The sequence below is a fragment of the Cygnus olor genome, chromosome 3 (genome assembly GCF_009769625.2).
Source record: "Cygnus olor isolate bCygOlo1 chromosome 3, bCygOlo1.pri.v2, whole genome shotgun sequence".
In the NCBI taxonomy this organism is placed as follows: domain Eukaryota; kingdom Metazoa; phylum Chordata; class Aves; order Anseriformes; family Anatidae; genus Cygnus; species Cygnus olor.
Genome location: NC_049171.1, coordinates 74,435,649 through 74,455,310, shown reverse-complemented (window position 1 = coordinate 74,455,310; position 19,662 = coordinate 74,435,649). Strand labels below are relative to the sequence as shown.

General features: G+C 43.7%; 1 protein-coding gene across 1 annotated transcript in view; it reads left to right on the top strand.

Moving 5' to 3' along the window:
- Positions 1 to 3,017: 3,017 nt before the first annotated feature.
- PDE10A (phosphodiesterase 10A) overlaps positions 3,018 to 19,662 on the top strand; it is a 188,033-nt gene continuing 171,388 nt past the window's right edge. The window contains 1 exon segment of the mRNA XM_040551953.1: positions 3,018 to 3,985. Coding sequence (XP_040407887.1) covers positions 3,157 to 3,985 — 829 coding nt within the window. The 5' untranslated portion in view covers positions 3,018 to 3,156.

The window sequence follows — 19,662 nt, the reverse complement described above, 5'->3', positions numbered from 1 at the left end:
TGGACACATGGTTAGTACCACAGCTGCATCAGTGGCATCGTTGCTCTGGCAATGCAAATTATTATGCTCTGAACAATGAAAACTCAGATTTACAGATATATGGGGGAATGGGGGAACAAGCAAATACGATTCATTGCTAATTTATTCCCAAATATTTAGATGAAAACCAAGCATATTTGTCTGTCTGCAAATCAGTATATTTTACAAATCCATATGTATTTATCTTGAAAATTAATTTTCACTGTCATCCAATGTTTCTTCTATAATTGCTTTTGCCTGCCTTGCCAAGAAGCAGGTGACCAATCAGGTATGTATTGCCAATGGCTAATGAATAATAATCAAATGAACAGTTTGCAAATAACCCTTAACCTGAAAGCTGTTTGTCTAGAATATTTGATTTCTTACAGATCAAAATGTATTTTGCCTACTTTGTTGAATATGCACATGCATATTTATGTATGGAAAATTCACATTCCTAATATAAATACTCAGATATCCAGTTTCAGGCAGTGATATTTGAACAACTGTAGTTTGGATGACCAACAATAGAGGAATTCAGCATAAATTAGCATAGTCAAACAAGATTTCTACAATTATAAATTGACAATGTAGTTTCAGTAATTTGGTATTGACAGAAGAACAATTTGGGACTAATCTGTGTAAAGGAGCACCTTTCACTTTTTCAGGTGAATGCTCAGTCATTTCAATTTCATTCTCCCTTCCAATTTCAATAATTTGTCATTACAGATTTTCTAATACTAACAAAATACAATTTGTTAATTGCTAAGCAAACGGACTGCAACAACCAAGCACAATTCACTGAAGTTTTGTTTCCATTCGCTAAGCCTTTTTTCTCAGAGAATTTAAATAGTTGCTGGCTCCCCAGTCATCCTCCAGCAGTTCCGAGAGGAAAGCTGTCTATGCAAAGCAGGTAAATAATGGCTGGTTTTAAAGAAATAAAAGCACCTCGCACGAATAGATACCTGAAATTGAAGTTATTAAACTGTACTGTTAAAGTCAAGTATACTGCAGGAAAATGTATCGCAGAAGCAGATGCATCTTTCTGTATTTCGGTTCAGGATTTTTAAGCAGCAGCAGGTTTCAAGAACCATACAGATGAAAGCAGTTCAGTAAAACCTGCCCCTCTGTGAGTTGTTTCGCTCTGTTTTTTTCTTTTTAAATGAATCTTTAATCTGGTTTGGCGTTTGAACCCCTTTGCGAACTCCGGGGATTGTTTCCCGCTGGCAGCTAACGTTCAGCGAGCTGCACACACGATTTAATTTGAAAGCGTTATTATTTGTAGAGAAACACCTTATGCCGCGTGCTGCCGGATGACCATATCGCGTATCTGCCCCCCGACGTGGAAACTCGTCCGTTTTCGAACGCTAGAAGAAGTCCTGAAACCGTGCGGCTAAACCGCGGCAAGACTTTGAAATCGAGACGAGAAGCACAGGTTGGTGGCGTGTCTGAAGCAGGGGCGAGGAGGGGAGACGGGACCCTCCTGCCCCGGGTCGGGAGGGTGGCGGGGGCTCTCGGGAGCGGAGCGGCCGCCGCCGGGATGGCGGGGGGCGCGGGGAAACGGAGCTCCGCCGGCGACAGCCGAGGAGAGGAACGCCTGCGAGGGGAACACACCTGCGGCGGGCGGGGAGGGAGGGAAGGAGAAGAGGGAGGGATGGAGGGAGAGCCCCGGCCGGGCGGGGCGCACAGGTGAGCGCCGCCGCCGGGTAGCGGGGCGGGCAGGGGGAGCCCCGTTAGCGGGCCGCCGGCTTCCCGTGTCGCATCCTCTGCTCCCCGTGTCACCTCTTCTGCTCCCCGCGTCGCCCCCTCGGCCCAGCCCGGGGGGCGGCCGGTCTGAGCGCACCTCCGCCGGGCTCCGAGCTCCGTCTCCCCTCAGCTGCGCCCGGCGCTCAGCGGGTTCAGGGCGACAACGAAATCTGCGCCGCGGGGGCTCCGAGCGCTGCCCTCGGCCCCGCTCCGTTTCGGGGTCCCCCCCGGCTTGCCCTGGGGCCGGCCTCTCCCGGGGGTGCCGCCTGCGGGACGCCTGAGCGCGGCCGGGGCTCCGCGCTACCGGCCCGGGAGGGATGAACCGGGGCGGCCCCGGGCAGTGCTGGGCGGCCCCTTCCCGGTCCCTGTCCCCGTCCCCATCCCCGTCCCGCTCCTGTCGGGACGGCGCGGTGGGCTGTGGGCGGCTCCTGCGGCGTCCCGGGACCCCTCCGGGCGGGCGGCTCGCCAGGGCCTGCTCCGGAGCGGCAGGCACCGGGCGCCGGGGAGCGGGGTCAGGGCACGGGGGTGCTGCAGCCCCCGGGGCCGGCTCCCAGGTAGACCGCGGGGAGCCGGGGGGGCGGCTCGGGGGGCTGAGAGACACGGGGCTGGGGGCTGCCGGCTCCCGGTGGAGAGCGGGAGGGGGCCAGGGCACAGGCGTGTGGCGTCGGGGGGAGCGGCCCGAGCCTGTCCCCGGGGAGCGGGGGGCGATGCTCCGCGGGCACCCAGGGTTCGCTCCCCGGCGGCTTCGTGTCAGGCGCCGCAGGGCGCCCGCCTTTCGCCCGGGGCGGCTGGAAATCGCCGCTTCGGGTACCGAGGCCGCATAGGGAGGGTCTTTTCCTCGCGTCTCTGCCTGCGTTCCCTTTAGGTAAGCGCTGTGCCGTGGCTCCTGGGTGTGCGGCTGGGAGCGGGAGGAAGGGAGGCAGCTTGGGAAGCGATCGCTCCGCCAGTGGGCGTTTTCTGGCGGCCGGGCTCGGTATTGGAAGCGGCACTGCAGTGATTTTATCTGCCTCTTTGCAGACGCGCACGCACATACGGGGCAATATTTGCGTTGCTGGAAGAAAATACGGCTTGTTAGCGTTTTCTCGCTGTGAAGGCGAGGCGGGAGCACGAGGAGAAGCGGACTTTAAAAGGGGATCGGAGCCGCTCGGCGGTCGGTAGCTCCGCGTCCCCCTCCGGCCTAAAGGGGGACCGGGAATGTGAGGATTTCGGGACGGAGGGGGCCGGGGTGCACGGGCGGTGCTGGCCGGGGGCTGCCGGAGGGAGCGAAGGACCGGACCGCGGTCGCCTCTCGTTTTGCTCCGTCCTTGCGCGGCTTCCCCTCTCTGCCTACTCCGGTGTCTCTGCTAGACGTCCTGCCTTAAACTACGGCGAAAGGGAGGGAAGAGCGGAAGCATGTCCAACCCGGAGAAGCGGCTCTTAGCCCGCCCCTCGGCCCCCCTGGCTGCGGCACCCGGGGAAAAGCCCGGCTCCGGCAGCCGCCCGCTCCACTCCCATGGCCAGAGCGGCGGAGGTGGAGGCAGCGGCGGGTCTCCTCCTCCTCCCCCCGCTCCCGGAGGCGGCTCGGCTGCCTGCAGCTCCCTCTCTCTCCTCCTAACAACCAGCAGCAGCAGCGGGAGCTGCGCTGCAGGGACAGCCTCCTCCGCCGCCTCCGCCAGCATCGTCCCCAGAGCGGCGGCGGCTCCTTTCCTCGCTCCAATCCCCTCCTTCTCCTCCGCTTCTCCATCTTCTTTTTACTTCTTGCCGCCGCCTCCTCGTTTCCCCTCCTCGTCTTCCTTTAACCTCACGAGTCTCCAAGGGAGGGAAGGAGGAGGAGGAGGAAGAGATGTTGGCGGAGCAGCGGCAGCAGCAGCTCACTTGATCGCCCATCCAGGCGGCAGCGGCAGGAGGAGACTCTTCTCTTCTTCCTCCATCCAGGGCTTGCTGCTCCGCTCCACGGCCGGCGGCCCCCGGCAGCACCACTCCCGGCTCCTCCTCCCCCCGGCCGCCTCTCGCCCGTGGTCCTGCGATTCCCTCGGGGCTGCAGCGGCAGCAGCCCGCGGCGACGGGATCCGAGGAGGCGACGGCCCCGGCAGGAGCGGGACTCCGAGGCGGCAGCAGCGGCAGAGAGGCGCCTTCTTCTTCTCCTCCTCCTCGGCTCCCCTGCTCCTAGGGCCAGACATGGAAGATGGATCTAATTCTGCCAGCTGCTTTAGGAGGTTTACGGACTGTTTCTTGAACACAAGTAGGTACCGCCCGGCGGAGAGGATGGGGGGATGCGAAGGGCCGTGTCCGAGGCTGGGTGCATGCGGCGAGGAAAGGCAAGGGCATCGCTTTCTTTGTGAGCGGGCGGGAGGCGAGCACACAAAGGGGCTGCGTGCGCGGGGCGTGCGTGGACGCATGGAGGAGCGGCGAGGATGCACGGACAAAGGGGATGCTCGGCGTGCCAGAGCGCTTTGTGGCGGCCGTCTCCGCATCGCTCCCTAACGCCGCGGGTGTGCGTGTCAGCAGCCTGCTACCCGGTGCTGCTCAATTCCCTCGCCAACGGCACCGGGGGAGCGGAGGCTGCCCCGCTGCTCGCTCCGAGGGGCGGTGAGGAAGCCTCGCGGTCTCGGCAGCCGGCAGAAAAGCGGCTGAGGAGGACGAGGAGGAGGAGGAGGACCGAGCGGGGCGCAGCGCCGCGCATCCTCCCGCACCTCCCGGCGGGTCTGCCACACGCGGGGGGCTCGGGGCTCCCCAGCCGGCCTCGCCACCGGCTGCCCCTTTCCTCGGCCGGGGCTGCGCTGCGGGGCCGCCGGGGGAGGCGGCGCCGCCGGGGCACGGCAGCTCTCGCCGTGTGCCGCCGGAGCGCCCCGAGCCTCCCCGGGGCCGGCGATCCCCGTTCGGGGGGTATCTCGGGGGGGCGCCTCCCCTCGGCCCTAGTCTCGGGGTTCCCGGTCTACGGCGGAGCCGCGGGAGCGAAGGGCTTCGGGGCGCACGGTGCTTTCGGGCTGAAACGCTGCTTCATCGGACACCGCCGGTCGCCTAGCGGTACGGTTTTAGGGTGGCTTCCACCAGCTGTGGCTGGTGTGACTTTTTTTTCTTTTTTTTTTTTTTTTTCTCCCGACTGTCTATTAAGTCACAGATTTATGCCTTAAGGTGTCCCCGAACTCGTAATTTGGTATCTTGGCACACTTTCACTTTTGTTGGGTAGCTTTTCAGATACAGGTACATAGTATTTAGTTCACACGTGTACGTATTTCTGGAGGATGTGAGAAGAGCTATAGAGATGTCAGCTGAAACCTCCTTATTGCCTAACAGTTCTCTTTATCAAGCGTGGTAGTACTTGTTCTGTTATATGGTAGAGGTGTATAAAGGCCACTATATACGTGTCCCATTGTCCGTTTGAAACTTTATGCAATATTTCGTTATGCTACAGAACCATACACTTGCTCAGTTTTAAGGCCTGAAGAGATTCTTAAGCTCTTCTAGTTTTTATTTTCTCCATGTTTGAGAGGGGTGGAGTGCTAGTCGTGCAAGTAGCACAACTCCGATGCTTTAAAATAAGTAGACTTGGGAGCAAGGGAGCGAGCTGGGGGACGTGTGTCATGTAGGGCAGTTCTCTCTTAAGCTAGACCAAGAGAAAGAAGGCATGGAAAACATCAGCTCTATTCAAAACAACATTTTAAAAGGAACGATGAATTCAATTTAAGCTATTTTGTGAACACTTGAACGGAAGAAACTTGGTCATCTTTGACTGGTTGTGACCTTTGAAGATTTTCCTGCAGGCAGGAAAGGGGCAGAATGGTTCTTTTCCCTGAGAGTTTTCTGACATCTAATAAGACATGCAGCCTGTCTCTCTGGGGAGACACTTTTCTGTGCTCTGCAGCCTGCTCTCATGAAACTTTCAAGAACCTAAATGCGTGATATCTCGACTCCTCTCTTGAAAGTGGTTGAAACTGGCCAATGGGCTCAAAAGATATTAGTGAGGTCAGGCAGACAGACATCCACGTGTGTGCATGCATACATATCTGTACAGTGCTCCCCAGCCCACCCCATCCCCCCAAGTGTTTGCATAAATCTGATTTCCCTTGGAAACCAGGCTGAAGAAAGAGGAGCAGAGGGAAGTCAAACAAGATACTCTTTTATTTGGTTATGATGCGGCTATTGCAAAGACCACTCGTCCAACTGTTTGGAGTACTGCACGCAGTCCTGCTTACAGTACGGCAGGAAAATAATTATTGTACTTAAGAGGGTGAGATGATATAGGATAATGAAGGTTATGTGCTGCATCTCATGGGCTGTGGTTCTTGAATTGTATTTTAAGTTCTAAATCATACACATATACATACATACACTCTTTGACGCTCAAGACAAAAAGTCTAAATATTTTTTTACAGAGGGAAACTGGTGAGTTCTGTAGGGAAGAGAATTGAGATGCGCTCTTTGGGTGGGAGACTTAAAAGTGACCAAACAGAATCTTCAAGACCAAAAATCAATGAAATTGCTGAAGATGTGTTCTTCTTGTCTGACCTCTTTTGATGTGTATGCACTCCTATCAGGATTTTGTTAGAAGTTACTGATTTTATTGAAAGATTAGATCCTGTAATATTCAGTTTGTTCCATATTTGACTATTTTTAAGACTCTGATTAAAGCACTGGACTGAAGAGTCTTATATGGACTGCGTATGGCATGTGTTCTGAATTTTTTTAAATCTGTAACTTGGTGCATAACATAGTGTTTTGGGAGATGTATAATATCTACCATCCTGGATCAATTCTCTGTTGGTGTTCTGCTGTTTTTAAGATACTGCCCATTGCCAGGCATTCCAGGTTCTTGTGAAATGTCTTACCTGCAGGGGAATGTCCCATGTTCCTTCTACACGAGAGGTCTCTCAAGCTGTGCACGTGTAGTATATTTCATCCATGTCCCATAAATCAGGTATGAATATTTTACAGTGTGGGAGCTTTCTGCTTGGTGTGAGTATTACCAGTGTATGGATATTTTATGTGGAGTTGTTTTATCTGCTCGTTCTGTGATGCGGCAAGTTTATCCTGCACCTACATGTGACAGATGTCAAGACTTTCAGATAACAAAGAGTAGATGCAATAAGGTCTGTAATTGTGGGAGAAAATAATAATTAAGGTTTAAATAAAGTTAGAAATATTCCGTATTCCCATTACCTGTGCTGGTGGGAAAGTTAATCTTGTCGTGACTCTCTCTCTCTTTTTTTTTTTTTTTTTTTTTCCTCTCTGGTCTGTCTCCTCATTACTTGTAGTCAGGGTTTTGTAACCAAATGCTGATCTTCAGCAATGAATCTCATGCATACAGGTGGACAGAGTTTGCTTTTGCACTTAAACCATCCTTAACATGTAGGTGCTAATGTAGAAAACAGAATTATCCCTGGTTTTCACCCCAGGGATTCTGGCTCCACATTGGTTAGAGAAACAGAATTGTGGCCAAAGCTGTGTGCAGTTATGATGATAAGTGGTGTCATTCAACAGTTCCCATCAGGACAGGGGCATCATAATACCCCGGTTTGCATTATTGTATAGTCCCACCATGCATCCTGCTCAGAAGCACTACTGTTCTGTTCGGAGAGAAAGAGGGAACAAGCTTACAGCATAGAAAGGGAATGCACCCAGTTAACAGTGAAGGAGTGTTTGTCTGAGTTAAGCAGCCATTTGTAAAAATACCTATAAAGCACACAGTTTACTTTTGAAATAACTAATCCACAGTCCATTTGCCTCCTCAGCTCTGCTGTCCACATTTGCCTCATGGCTTACGGGCACATAGTGCTCGTAGGCCTTGAGAAAGTAGGTAAAGCCTTTCTAGTTAGTTCAGTAAGCTTGTCCCTTGTTTCAGAAGGACCATGGAAGGAATAATTATGCACAGTGCAAATGCTTTGGGAGATGGTGTCTCTGTCACTTTTGAGAGTAGGGTGGCAGATCTTCTGAAGTTCTTAAACTGAAGTTTTTAAACTGGAGCTGATGGCTTCAGTCACCCCTGTTCATGTCCTTCCTCTGGTTGGTGTTTAAGCCGGATATGGTGAGAATCTGAAAGTGTAAAGGGTGTTTATTTCAGCATATATGTGACTCTGTGGCTTTTGAAACAGTCATGCAAATGCTCATTTCCATGTATGATCTGGGGCATGTACTTGGCTTAACCTCTATAAAATCCTTCTGTTGTACAGATCGGTACAACAGTACCTTTTTGTTCACTTCTAAGATTTTGTGCTGCATTCTAATACAAATACATCATACCTTCTATTATCTCAATTCTTGAAACATGAATTTGGTTTTGGATTCATAAACTAAGAATGAGAGTCTCTTTGTCTCTGGGTTTACAACTTGGAACTGGCTTATGCAGCTTTTTGATCGATATTTAACCCTGTCTGTGATTTAAAATTGTCATTCAGTTTGGCAGAGCTAATATGAGCAAAAATTTTTAGTGCTACTTTGAAACGTTATCGTTTCTAGTCATTATGATTAGTGCTTTAAAATGATACATTTTTAAATATTTTTTTGTGCTTTTTGCATTAGTCTAAAAGAAACCTAACATTGTAAGTAAAACAAAATATAAAAAGAAAAAAAACATTTGCATTTTTTTGTTTCGTTTTTATACTCCCTCTGCTGGCTGTTTCAATTACAAGTACCTGTACTCAAACTTTGTTACTAAATCTGCTCTTCCTTTACTGCTTCATCAAATGAGCAGTAATGTGCATTGACTTGAATCTGTATTTAAAATACAAAAAAAAAGTCTATAATTGTTAAATGAAGAAAGACTATTTGGAGGAAAAGAAAATCTGACACCTGTTTTATGGAGCAATGTTTTCATTTTTATCATATCTTGTATTGATTTGAACTCTAAAAACAATTGAATCTTTAGGTGCGCGGGCTACATTTTCACTAGTATATATTGCAGGAGTAGCAAAACATATATTGTTCCAAAAGATTTAGTCATATGTTCTACTTATTGTAATGAACTTGCTGGACAGCATTGAAAAACATTTGTGGCAAAATCTAAATAATTATGCTGCATTTTTATCATGTTAAAATATCTTTTTATCATTCACCAGTTTGATTTCTATCCACATAATTGGCTATAAGACTGCGCCCAGGGTGTTCTGTGCAAATGTAATGGAGAATTTTGTGAAGTACTGGTTTTAGTACTCCGATATACAGCAACATTCATCCAAAATGTTTACAGCATTCAAAAGCTATAATTCCTAGGAACTTTGGAGACTAGATACAAGGATTGCTGTCTATAGTATTGAAACGAAGCCGTTGCATTCCCCATGGATGTCAGGTATGGTTAGGATTGCTCATTATTTCTTGTTCATATTTCTCCTAAAGATCCAGACTTTTCTGTGCAATGTGTCTTCACTTGTGCTGGTACCTGGCTTCCTACTGGCAGAGCTCGAAGAGTGCCACCTACTGATTGACAGCTCCTTCCAGTACTTTGTCTTTTCCCATCTGCAGCCTCTCACAGCTCAGCCTTGCGTTTCTTGTGGGATGTGGCAAGTTGATGTGGTTAAATGTGTCAATTGAGTTAAATCAAGCCTCGGCCTTGACCTCCTCCATTAAATGACGTGCTTTTTTTTTTTTTTTTCCTCCTAATTTGTTTCAAGGTGAGGAAACAGGATTTTCAGCTGGGAGGTGGACTTTTTTTTTTTTCTTCCCCTTCTTCTTCTTCTGGTCCCTTTTTAAAAGCTGTTAAAAAGAAGCATATTTGTGTTGTTTCATCACCATTTCTTGTCAAACTGTTATAATTAGTGTGGGAGGAACCATTAGCTTGGCTGATGTTAATAAAAGACTTTGGCTTCTGTTGTGCCAGACAATGTACTGATGTGTTGCACACATGAATTAGTTCAAAAAGCAGGTAACAGGTTCAAAGTCATGATTTTGTTAACAAATTGACATTCCAAAGTGCTCACGATGTGTTTGTTTTTGCAGAGGAGACGGATATTCTGATTAACAAGTTCCAAATTTTCATGGTAAATTGTTGAATCGATCTTTACTGTTACTGCACACTGAGAATTCTTTCTTCCAACTTAAAAGTATGCTAATTATGTTCTTAGGGGAAGAAAGCTTGGCAAGAGTATGAATTACTTCAGAAAAGTGTATTATCAACATATTTACAAGGAATTCCTTTATTTTGGAGTTAAGTAATTTTTATATATCATTTTCCCAGTGATTTATCACCATAGAAAGCTTTCTAAATTCCCAAATCCTGAGTGTAATAGGTGGCAGAAAGGAGAATTTTTTTTTTTACTTTGTTTCCAAATTTCATATTCTCTCAGAAAAGACATTGATAGCAAGTTTTAATCTGTGCGAGTGAGACTGTTGACAATAAAATGTCTAAATCTTACAGCTTGATAGGACTGGAATTGGGGTTCCTGTATCATTTGGAGGCTTTTCAAAGTAGTTCTGTCTCAAGAATTAAAAAAAGAGAAGGCTTTTTGATAGTACTTGCTGCCTTGAGAGAATTTATACTCGCTTTGGTGGTTTCTAATTAAAATAATAATAAAAACCATCAACATAAAGGCAGCGGTAGTAATCTGACCTTATTGGTTGGATGTTGGGACCTGAAGAAGAGACTGTCAGGATCTATGAGACCAGTTAATCCACCTTCCATATGGAAAATGAAGATTTAATGCTTTCATTAGCACTTATTGATCTGATTCCTCGTTTCTGTATTATCAACAAACTCCTCTGCAGTTGAACTGTACATCTCTTAACAACGTTTATTCAGCTGTTAATAATTCCAGCATTCTTCCTTCCTCTTACACTTCCACTTGCATTGAAAAAAGTCCCCTGAAGTCAAGCCAGAAACGGTTCCTAAAGGAAAGATTTTTTTTTTCATCCTAAGTTCTAATAGCTTTATACAGAAAGCTTGCATCTGTAATTATCTTGGTTCATCTTGAACTACACTCTCAAAATAACATTAATTTTTAGCTGCTGACAAACATTGCTATGTCCACCTTAATAATACAGTTTACTTTGCTTCACCCTGTGGGGAAACTTTATAATTGCTAGAAGAGATGCCTCTTTCTTTGCCCTAGGTGTCTTAGTAGCCCTTCTGCAACGCCAGGGTGTTCTGCTGGTTCAGACAATAAGATGCTGAGCTGGAACTATGGTGGATAAGTATGTGTCTGTTCATTCTTTTGTAGTTTTCTTCACTGCCTGTTTTCTATTTCCCCATTATATTTCTTCTCTAGTGTCTTACTTACTTCCAGACCAGGTAAAGCTGCTACTCTTTGTTCTAATTGTTTTCAACTATTCCTAAAAATATTTATGTGCCGCAGTGTTCCACTAGTGCTTTTTATTTTTTTTTCTAATACATTGCAGCTAAGTTTATAAGAAATCATTCTTATGCTTATGTGTGTGTGTGTTTATATTTTGGTTTTCTTTCATGCATATAAAGATATATCAGAAACTTGTCCAGAGTGAATTCTTTCTGGGAGCATAGTCCTGTTGGCTGTGCTTTCTTTGCATCGTTTTCTTTTTCTTTCATTTGTATCTGTTTTTTCGGCTTAATATTATTTCCTCCTTGTCTACCCATCAGCTTATTTTAGCTGATGTTTCCTTCTTGATTGCTGAATTGTGTTGCTCTTGTTCCTTCCTGCAGCCTGCCTATGTCTTACCCTGTCGTTTTTACAATGTTCTTATTTTCCCCAGCTGTCTCGTTTGTTTGAAGGCAGACCGCCGCTCTTACTCTAGTTGTGGTGTAGTTCACTTTGGCTGTGTTGCCTTTTTTTTTTTCTTTTTGTAACGCTAGATTTTGCACAGCAGTTTTAAAACTGTATGTGTTCTGTATTTGCAGTGACTCATGGTATTTCCTAATCTGCCACTTTCTGCCCAGCCCTAAGTGTGATGTCAGTAGAGTTTTTTTCTATTTTTTTTAAGTGAACGTAGGACTGATGAAAGTTACTGTTTGAGGTAACAGGAAACTGAACTAATTTGTTCTCAAAACAGGCACTGCCTTAGCCAGTACACTCAGGTTTCATCCTGCCAGCCTCTTGTGTCTCATGCTTGTGAGCAAATTGCTTTTTTTCTGGATGTGCCTCACTGTTCTGTTTCTTCAGGCATCAGTTTTCTCTGGTAAAGACTCCTGAGAGAACTGCCCTGTGGACACCGCCTTTTCATGAGTCTCAGCTGTAGCTTTGTGGCCTTCAGTTCATAATTATGAATACAAGAGGGTCTTAGGACCAGAGGTGTCCTTTTAAGAAGTGCTTTCAAGAGGAGAGTGAGTATAGGTGACCTGCAGTTTCGACTGTTTAGAGAACAACTCATTCCCCTTACAACTCTTGGCATAGCACTTGTTGTGGTAGAGAACAGGATAGTCTGGCATGTTGTAGGGACGTTCATAGGCTGGTTGTGAGTAGGAATGTGCTCGTAGATTGCTCTTTTCTTTCAAACCTTTTTTGGACTTTTGTTGGAGCTATATGCAGTGCTTATACTTTCAAGCAGAGAGAGGGCTCAAGCTCTATCCCTGTCCATCTACTTAATTTTCAGTGGTCCAGTCCTGACCTGTGCCTAACTGTCTTCCTGAGAGCTGGGAGAAAGCAAAGGGTGACAGTTCCCAAGGGGCAGTGGGGATAGTGCTTGTCGCTCCTGACATCCTGTATGGAGAAGTGTTTATCTACGTGGACGCAAGCTGTATCATTCCCCTTTACTTCGTGGCTGAACAATGGGCTCTGGTACGTTTTATTTACTTGTATAGGGACATAACCATATGGACAGCAGAGTACAGCTTTATACAGCTTGTGGCAGCAGGGCAGACCTTGTTTCTATGGACCTTTTTCTTGGGACTCAACCACAGGTTCTACAGAGTCCTGAATGAAAGATGCATCCAGTGAATTGGGGGTCATTGCTGGAGGACATGGCTTGCTGCCTAACTGCAAGTATTTAGCTTGTCAGTGTTTTTCTTCAACTTGCTGCTTTGGAGGACATCTTAAAAGTTGTGGTGGAAATTTCTAAATGAGTGCTCACAGGGTAAGGAGGAGACAAAGTCTTCTGACAAAGTCAGTTAACAAGGATGGCTGAAGTGTGTGTGGTGTTAGCACATATCTCATGTTGAAGAAAAATAGTGGAGGCTTATCCATCTATGGCAGCATCATCTAAGGGGTAGAAATCAAAAAAAGAAAATTGGAATGGTAAGTTTAAGATTTTCATTGCTTGAAGAAATGTGATTACAACAGAAGGAAATGTTCATCCTTATAGGGAAAGCTATTTCTAAACTCTGAGAGGTTTCTTTTGGGATAGATGAAAAACTTGCTATGTAAACATCTCTCAGCAAATTGTCTGATTTTGAAGAAATCTTTTCAGCGGTGTACAAGATTTCATTAAAATGTAAGATTTAGGGTTTTTTTTTTTTAACGTATGAGTTATCTTTTTAATGTCAAAAATGTTTTCTTTCTGCTTAACTATTTTTTAAATTGCTTTTCCCCCTCCATTCAGTAACAACATAAAGTTGAATCTTACGTATTTAATGAATGTATTTACAGATAACCTTTTAATGTATTCCTTCACTTTTTGTGGCCTACTGTTATCTTCACTGATCAACTAAGTGCCGATCAACAATCTCAGGCCATGTCTTTTACCGTTGTTTTCCTGTGTCACTCTGAAACTTTTAGTGTTCTACCCTGTGTTTTATTGTAAGCGTGATTTGTATCTTATTTACCTTGTTCATGTTTGGTCCCCCCTCTCTCAACATTTTATTAAAGCAGAAATCTGTCTACATTCAGTGCATGTCCTTTCTCTGGGTCTCTTAACATCAATAGTCTCGGATGGCTCGAGCCATGACTGTTGTGAGTACAGCCAGCATCAATGTGGCTGGCTACTTTTGATGATGGTGATCTTGTCTGTGACAAGCCTTGATTCTTGTTGACAAGATGATGTTGCGGTTATTACTTTCTGATTTGGCTGCAAGAGTAACTTTTTGTTTGTTTTCATTCAGCTATGTGTGCTTTTAAAAACGTATTGAATCACTTTTGTAGCACTATTCAGCATCTTGTTTAATAACCTTGTGTCTGAATGAAAGCATTTAGCCATTCTGTGGTGCCAAGAAACAGGTCTTCCCTTGCACTTGTAAAAGGAGGTTTTTGTTTTTCTTGTTTGATAACAGTTCTTCTGGTGCTTATGAAGCTGAAAGGAGGAATGGTAAGGAAGTTGAAATCTGCTATATACACCATAACTGAAAAGAGAACTTAAGAACAGCTACCCAATTATATTGGGAAAATATTAAGCAGAAATTCTTTTGTTAAAACACTAAGTGGTAGTGGCTTAAGCTTTGTTTAAATATAGAGATGTCCTGTGCTGAACTGCATGTTACTGAAGAATGCAGAAGGGATTTGACATAAACTAGTGAATATTCTTGTACTTAAGGTATGTCAGTAATTGGAGATAATCTGAAATAATGGCAACATTGCTTTAGTGATCCAAGCAGAAAGTTGCCGTGGCTTCCAAGGACTTCATTAGCTGTTGTGAGTGTTTATCCTTCTCCACAACCAGGTTCCAGACACTGGGAAGCCAGGACCTTTGAATGAAAATTATAATGGTGCATTGTTCAGCTCAGGGCCATCAGTGAAATGAATTTAAATGTGCTTGTATTAAAACCACAAAGTGATGTAATGACCAGTTTTGATTAGAACTACTGCTGCCACTTCTCTAAGATAAATTCCCATTGAGAAAAGAATCGCTGTTTTGCATTGTATTTGGGAGAAACATCAAGAAAAATGAAGTCAACAGGTCTACCTTACCAGGGGCCAATGGGGAGGAGAAAAAAATGTAGGAGTAAACAGAGAAGAGACGATACTCTTCAAATACTTTTAAACTGTACTTGTAATTCATAGCTTTCTGGGCATTTACCATTTTCTGTCTCTTGTCTGTATTAAGCATTACAATTTGCAGCTATTTTACTTCACCTTTTAATATTGATTTAGCTACAGAAGCAACATAACTTCTTCCTTCTTTTTAGTTACTGGACTAGTCACAGGTAATTGTGCTGCAGCCAGTACTCTTGCTTAAGAAGTGAGGTGTTACGCCATACTGAGGGAAAATTTCTGTTCTGTCAAGATGCTTTTCATAGATGTTTTCATCAAACTCAAACCTGCACCTTTACTTCAGTTGAGAAATCTTTGTGAAGTTACTTCAGAGCTATTAACCTTTAAAATGATTGTTAGCCCTTTGGGAGGAGTGTCAGTAAAAGGTGAAAATAAGGAGAAATAGATGAGCATGTTTAAAATTGTATAGTAATTATGAGGTAATATATCTTCAGTCTATATGATGGTTACCGATCCCTTTCTATGGTGTTATTCAGAATGTGCACTCTCATTTACATGTGAAAGCATGAGTATCAGAGGCTTCCTATCTTTTAATGCTATATTACATATGTTCCTTTACTGGTATTTGTCTTTTTATGTTGTTTGGCTGTGAAATTCTGTGTATCAAGGTTTAGTCCTTCAGAATTATCACCTCAAATATCAGCTGATGCACAGTTCAATGAGCCTTTTGAAATCAGTTTTGGAATTTTTTACATTTATTTTTTAGCAGGCTATTACTATCCCACTCTTGTTTGGTAATAACGCTGTACTAAAAACAAAACAAAACAATTAGCTATGTCATAATGAATTATTTTTGTAAAACACTGTAATACAGATACTGTAATCTTAGTGCTGTAATGCTTTCTTTTTTGGAGCAATACATAATTTGGGTACCACCCAAGCACTGCCGTCCTATTTTATGCCTTCATATCTTCAGCTACTTTGCAGGGTTTTTCTGCTGAAACATTGGGAATCTGCTCATCTATGCACCTGTGACAGAACAGTTTAAATTAAATAAGGCAGAGGCCAATAACCTCTGAAAGCCAAACAGGTCAGTGGTTACTAGTTCTTCTGACATCTAGATGTTCCTGGAGCTTTTTCTTCTCTCTTCATTTCTTCCACTCATTTTTTTTTTCTGCCTAGTCGTTGTGCTCTGTGGAATCCCTGCTGTCAAATAAGGTGGACAGAGCTCCTGTTGTCTTTCAGTGGCCACTCGTTCATGAGTCACTGGTCTTTGTAGCTGCTGATTTTCATGAACTCATCTGATACAAGTATTATCGAGTCAAATTTGACTGGAAGTGATCATAAGGTCAAAATGTATTAGTAGGGACATATTTTGTAGTGGAAAAGCCAGTAAGATAATAACATATCTTTCTTTTGACTTTCCAAAGCCTTTGTGGGGGGTGGGGGTGTTGCATCTTTATTAGTTCTCTTGGTAGCACTGAGGTTATATTAATGATGGCTCTAATTTCTTTGGATTCCCAAAACTTTGTTCCACTGTGGCAAAGATACATTGCTTCTGGGGGAGAGGTCAACGCTGTTTTCAGTAGCTTCTTCCTTCTCTGGTATAAATTACCAAAGGACTCTGCAATCAAGTCATTGTGATGGGAAGTGCATCTCAACTGATGTAATGCATTTGTGTTTCCTGGAAACAGAATAAAATTGCAGCTCCGCTTGGTTTAATGCAAGATTTGTCATTGATTTCAGTTGCCATGATATTTACTTCTGTCATTTGATCTTTTCATTGTAACTGGTGGTTCATGCTTTGTGAATCTGATTTCCTGACATCAGTCCCTCACAGCAGTGTTGAAAGTTTTAATTCATGAAGAGTATTTTACAAAAATAGAGAGATTTTATTTTGAAATATGTCAAAGACAAATCTGATTTTTAACAAAACTTCTACTCTCTTCCTCTGTAGACAATGCTAAGAAGGGGAGTCAACTTAATTTATACAGCAAAGGGGACTAAATGCATAAAACTGCATGAATTTGATAGATGGGTCTTCAGATGAATTAAATATTTATCTGATATGTGTTACTACTAGCAGTGGTAAATTTTCTTATGAAGATATGTTGTTTTCTCTCAGTCCGTCTTGGAAACTGACATGCTTTAACTTGAAACAGCATCATCTTGATCCTGTATGCTGCTACAGTGCTTTACACAAGCCTGTTATATATCAGCTATTTTGTCTAAAACTCATTTAATCTGAAGCAGGAACACATTGCATTTCATCACTTGCAGAACTGTTGCACATTCCTGAAAGAATCAAAACAGTAATGTCCAGTGACTTTTGAATTTTATTTTAAGACTCCAGAAAATGATGACTTTTAAAATAATTTGCTAATTATTTGAAGTAGTTTTCTCTCTGACTTCAGAAAGTCATGTTAATAGATGGCATAACATAAGCTCCTTGTTATTGAAATAGCTGGTCTGACTGATTGGGGTGTCCAAATGTTTTCTCTGGTTGCAGTCCTCAGAACACAATGGACAGAAACTTACCTTAGAAATAACTCATGGAGTGAGCAATAATAGGTAAAGGATTTGTGACCCGAAAATCTTTGGGAACACTACAAAGGAACTTTTTTTTTTCTTTTTTCTTTTTATTTTTTTCTTTTAGTGATTCAGGTTTGTCTTTAATTTGGACGGGTATCATTGCCGCGGAGTACAGGACAGGCTGGCACTCAGTTACTTTTTCTGATTTTTGTTGTATTAAAGACAATGGTAGGATGGGGGAGTAGGAATGCATACAGCCAATAAGAAATATATATATATATAAAACAAAAAAGCCTGTACTCTGTAGAGACGCTTCCATTACAGAGATGTTTTTAGAATTCAGACAGACCTGTGGGATGATGTTCTTTAGAACTTACCTTTTTTAAGCACTTCATTTTATCAGATACTTACAGATGCAGATAGGGGAGCAGAAATGACTAGTTGCAAGGGTTATGTTCCCCACTTTTTCCATCATAATGGCTTTCTGATTGATCTTGATTATTAAAAAAAATGGTAATTATTTGTGTTATTGGTAATTCCTCATGTTGCCTGTATAGCCTGTGAAGGAAGTTTGCAAGCTACTGAATGAACCTTTTGTCAGACTTGACAGGAAGGGAATGGTAACTAGACAGACAGTTGTTTTTACTATATGCCATAGGGCAAAACACTAAATGGTCAAGTTTTTATGTGTTTAACAGCATAAATCTTGCTGGAGAAAACTTCTAAAAACAGTAGGATAAAATTAGTATTATTATTATTTAAAATAAAACAAAGTATGTTTTGGTAACAGCTTGAAGATATTTATTCTGTTTACGGTCATTTCATGCTTATTAATTTTTCTATGCCAAAAATGTATTTGCAACTCAAATTCCTTCAAAACTCCCTAAAAGAGTGACATTCACAGATAAGAATGGAGCGTGCACATGCACACACAAATATATACACACATAAATTTCAAATAGTTTTTTTTTTTTTAAACTGCAGTGATATCCCTCTAGCTGCATTAATGAATTAAATGGAGACGGGCTTAGTTTTGGATTTCAGGAAAATAAACTTCAAAGGATGCTATCAGGTGGTCTGAACTAATGAATAAGTCATGTTCAACTGGTGAAAGCTTTGTTCTTAATCACAGCCTGTTTTCAGATGTTGGTGCACTCTGTTTCTACTTCATATAAATCTCATCTAAAACAACTGTCATCCTGTTAGTCACTTTTGTGTCATTTAAAACACATTAAGCCATTAAGTTTTTCACATGGCCTTTCTGTAGAATTATAAGTTGTTACAAGTGTAAGGGCATGAACAACTTTTTGTGTTTATAAAGTAAATGGACATCAAGGGAAAGGAGGATGTTACAAGTGCTCATGGGTTCTTCTAATGAAACTTTTGTACAGCTCTGCTGCTCATCTTTCCTTATGTGCGTGTCTGATAGAAAATGGAGAACAACTCTTCTTCACCACCTCCCCCCATGATAAAAAATAGCCATATTTTCCTTGCTGGCCAGCAGACTGGGGTGCAGGGGGTAGCAACGTAAGTTTCCGGCCCCTCTCTGCAAGAAAGACATCGAAGCCCTGGACCGTGTACAGAGAAGGGCTACAAAGCTGGTGAAAGGCCTGGAACACAAGTCCTGTGAGGAGTGGCTGAGGGAACTGGGGTTGTTTAGTCTGGAGAAGAGGAGGCTCAGGGGAGACCATATTGCTCTCTACAGCTACCTGAAAGGAGGGTGTGGGGAGCTGGGGGTAGGCCTCTTCAGCTGGGGGTCAGCAATAGGACTAGAGGGAATGGCCTCAAGTTGCACCTGAGGAGGTTTAGGTTGGAAATGAGGAGACATTTCTTCTCAGAAAGAGCAGTCAGGCATTGGAACAGGTTGCCCAGGGAGATGGTGGAGTGACCGTCCCTGGGGGTGTTCAAGGAAAGGTTGGACATAGTGCTTAGGAACATGGTCTAGTGGGTGATAATGGTGGTAGGGTGATGGTTGGACCAGATGATCTTGGAGGTCTTTTCCAACCTTAATGATTCTATGATATATATATATGTAATTATTTATAACAAAGATTATGATGTTTTTATGGCAATTGCTAAAAAAACCCAACACATTAAGTAGCTGTTATAAACAAGGGCAGCAAACATAAAATACATTAGAGGTGCTCTTCTGAATTATAACTTGTATTGTGGGCTTACAACAGGCTTTTTATTCCCCCAGTGTTTGTGGCAAGTATTAAAAATGAATTAAGAACAGTGCTGATACTATAGCATTTGGAACATTATAGCATAGAGATGGGTTTTCAATCAGGTGCTACAGATAGCCAACTCCCTGCTTGCCTTTGAACGAACTTGCAGTGTTCAGGACTGGTTCATATATGCATATGTTTTAAGTAGCCATCTTATTTATTGTCTTGACTAATTCTGGCAACATAAATAGCTGCTTGACTCTACTGCGAAGTGTACTTTGAAATATTAACATGTGCCGGATGTCTTAATAGGAGGAAAACGGAAGAGAGCAAGAAAGCATGTAAAAGAAACAAGATAGAATTTCATAGTTTCCTTGCCAATCAGAAAATAAACAAAGCTGAAAAGACAATTGGGACATCAAAAAATGGAAGGGGCAATATGGAATTTTCTGGCA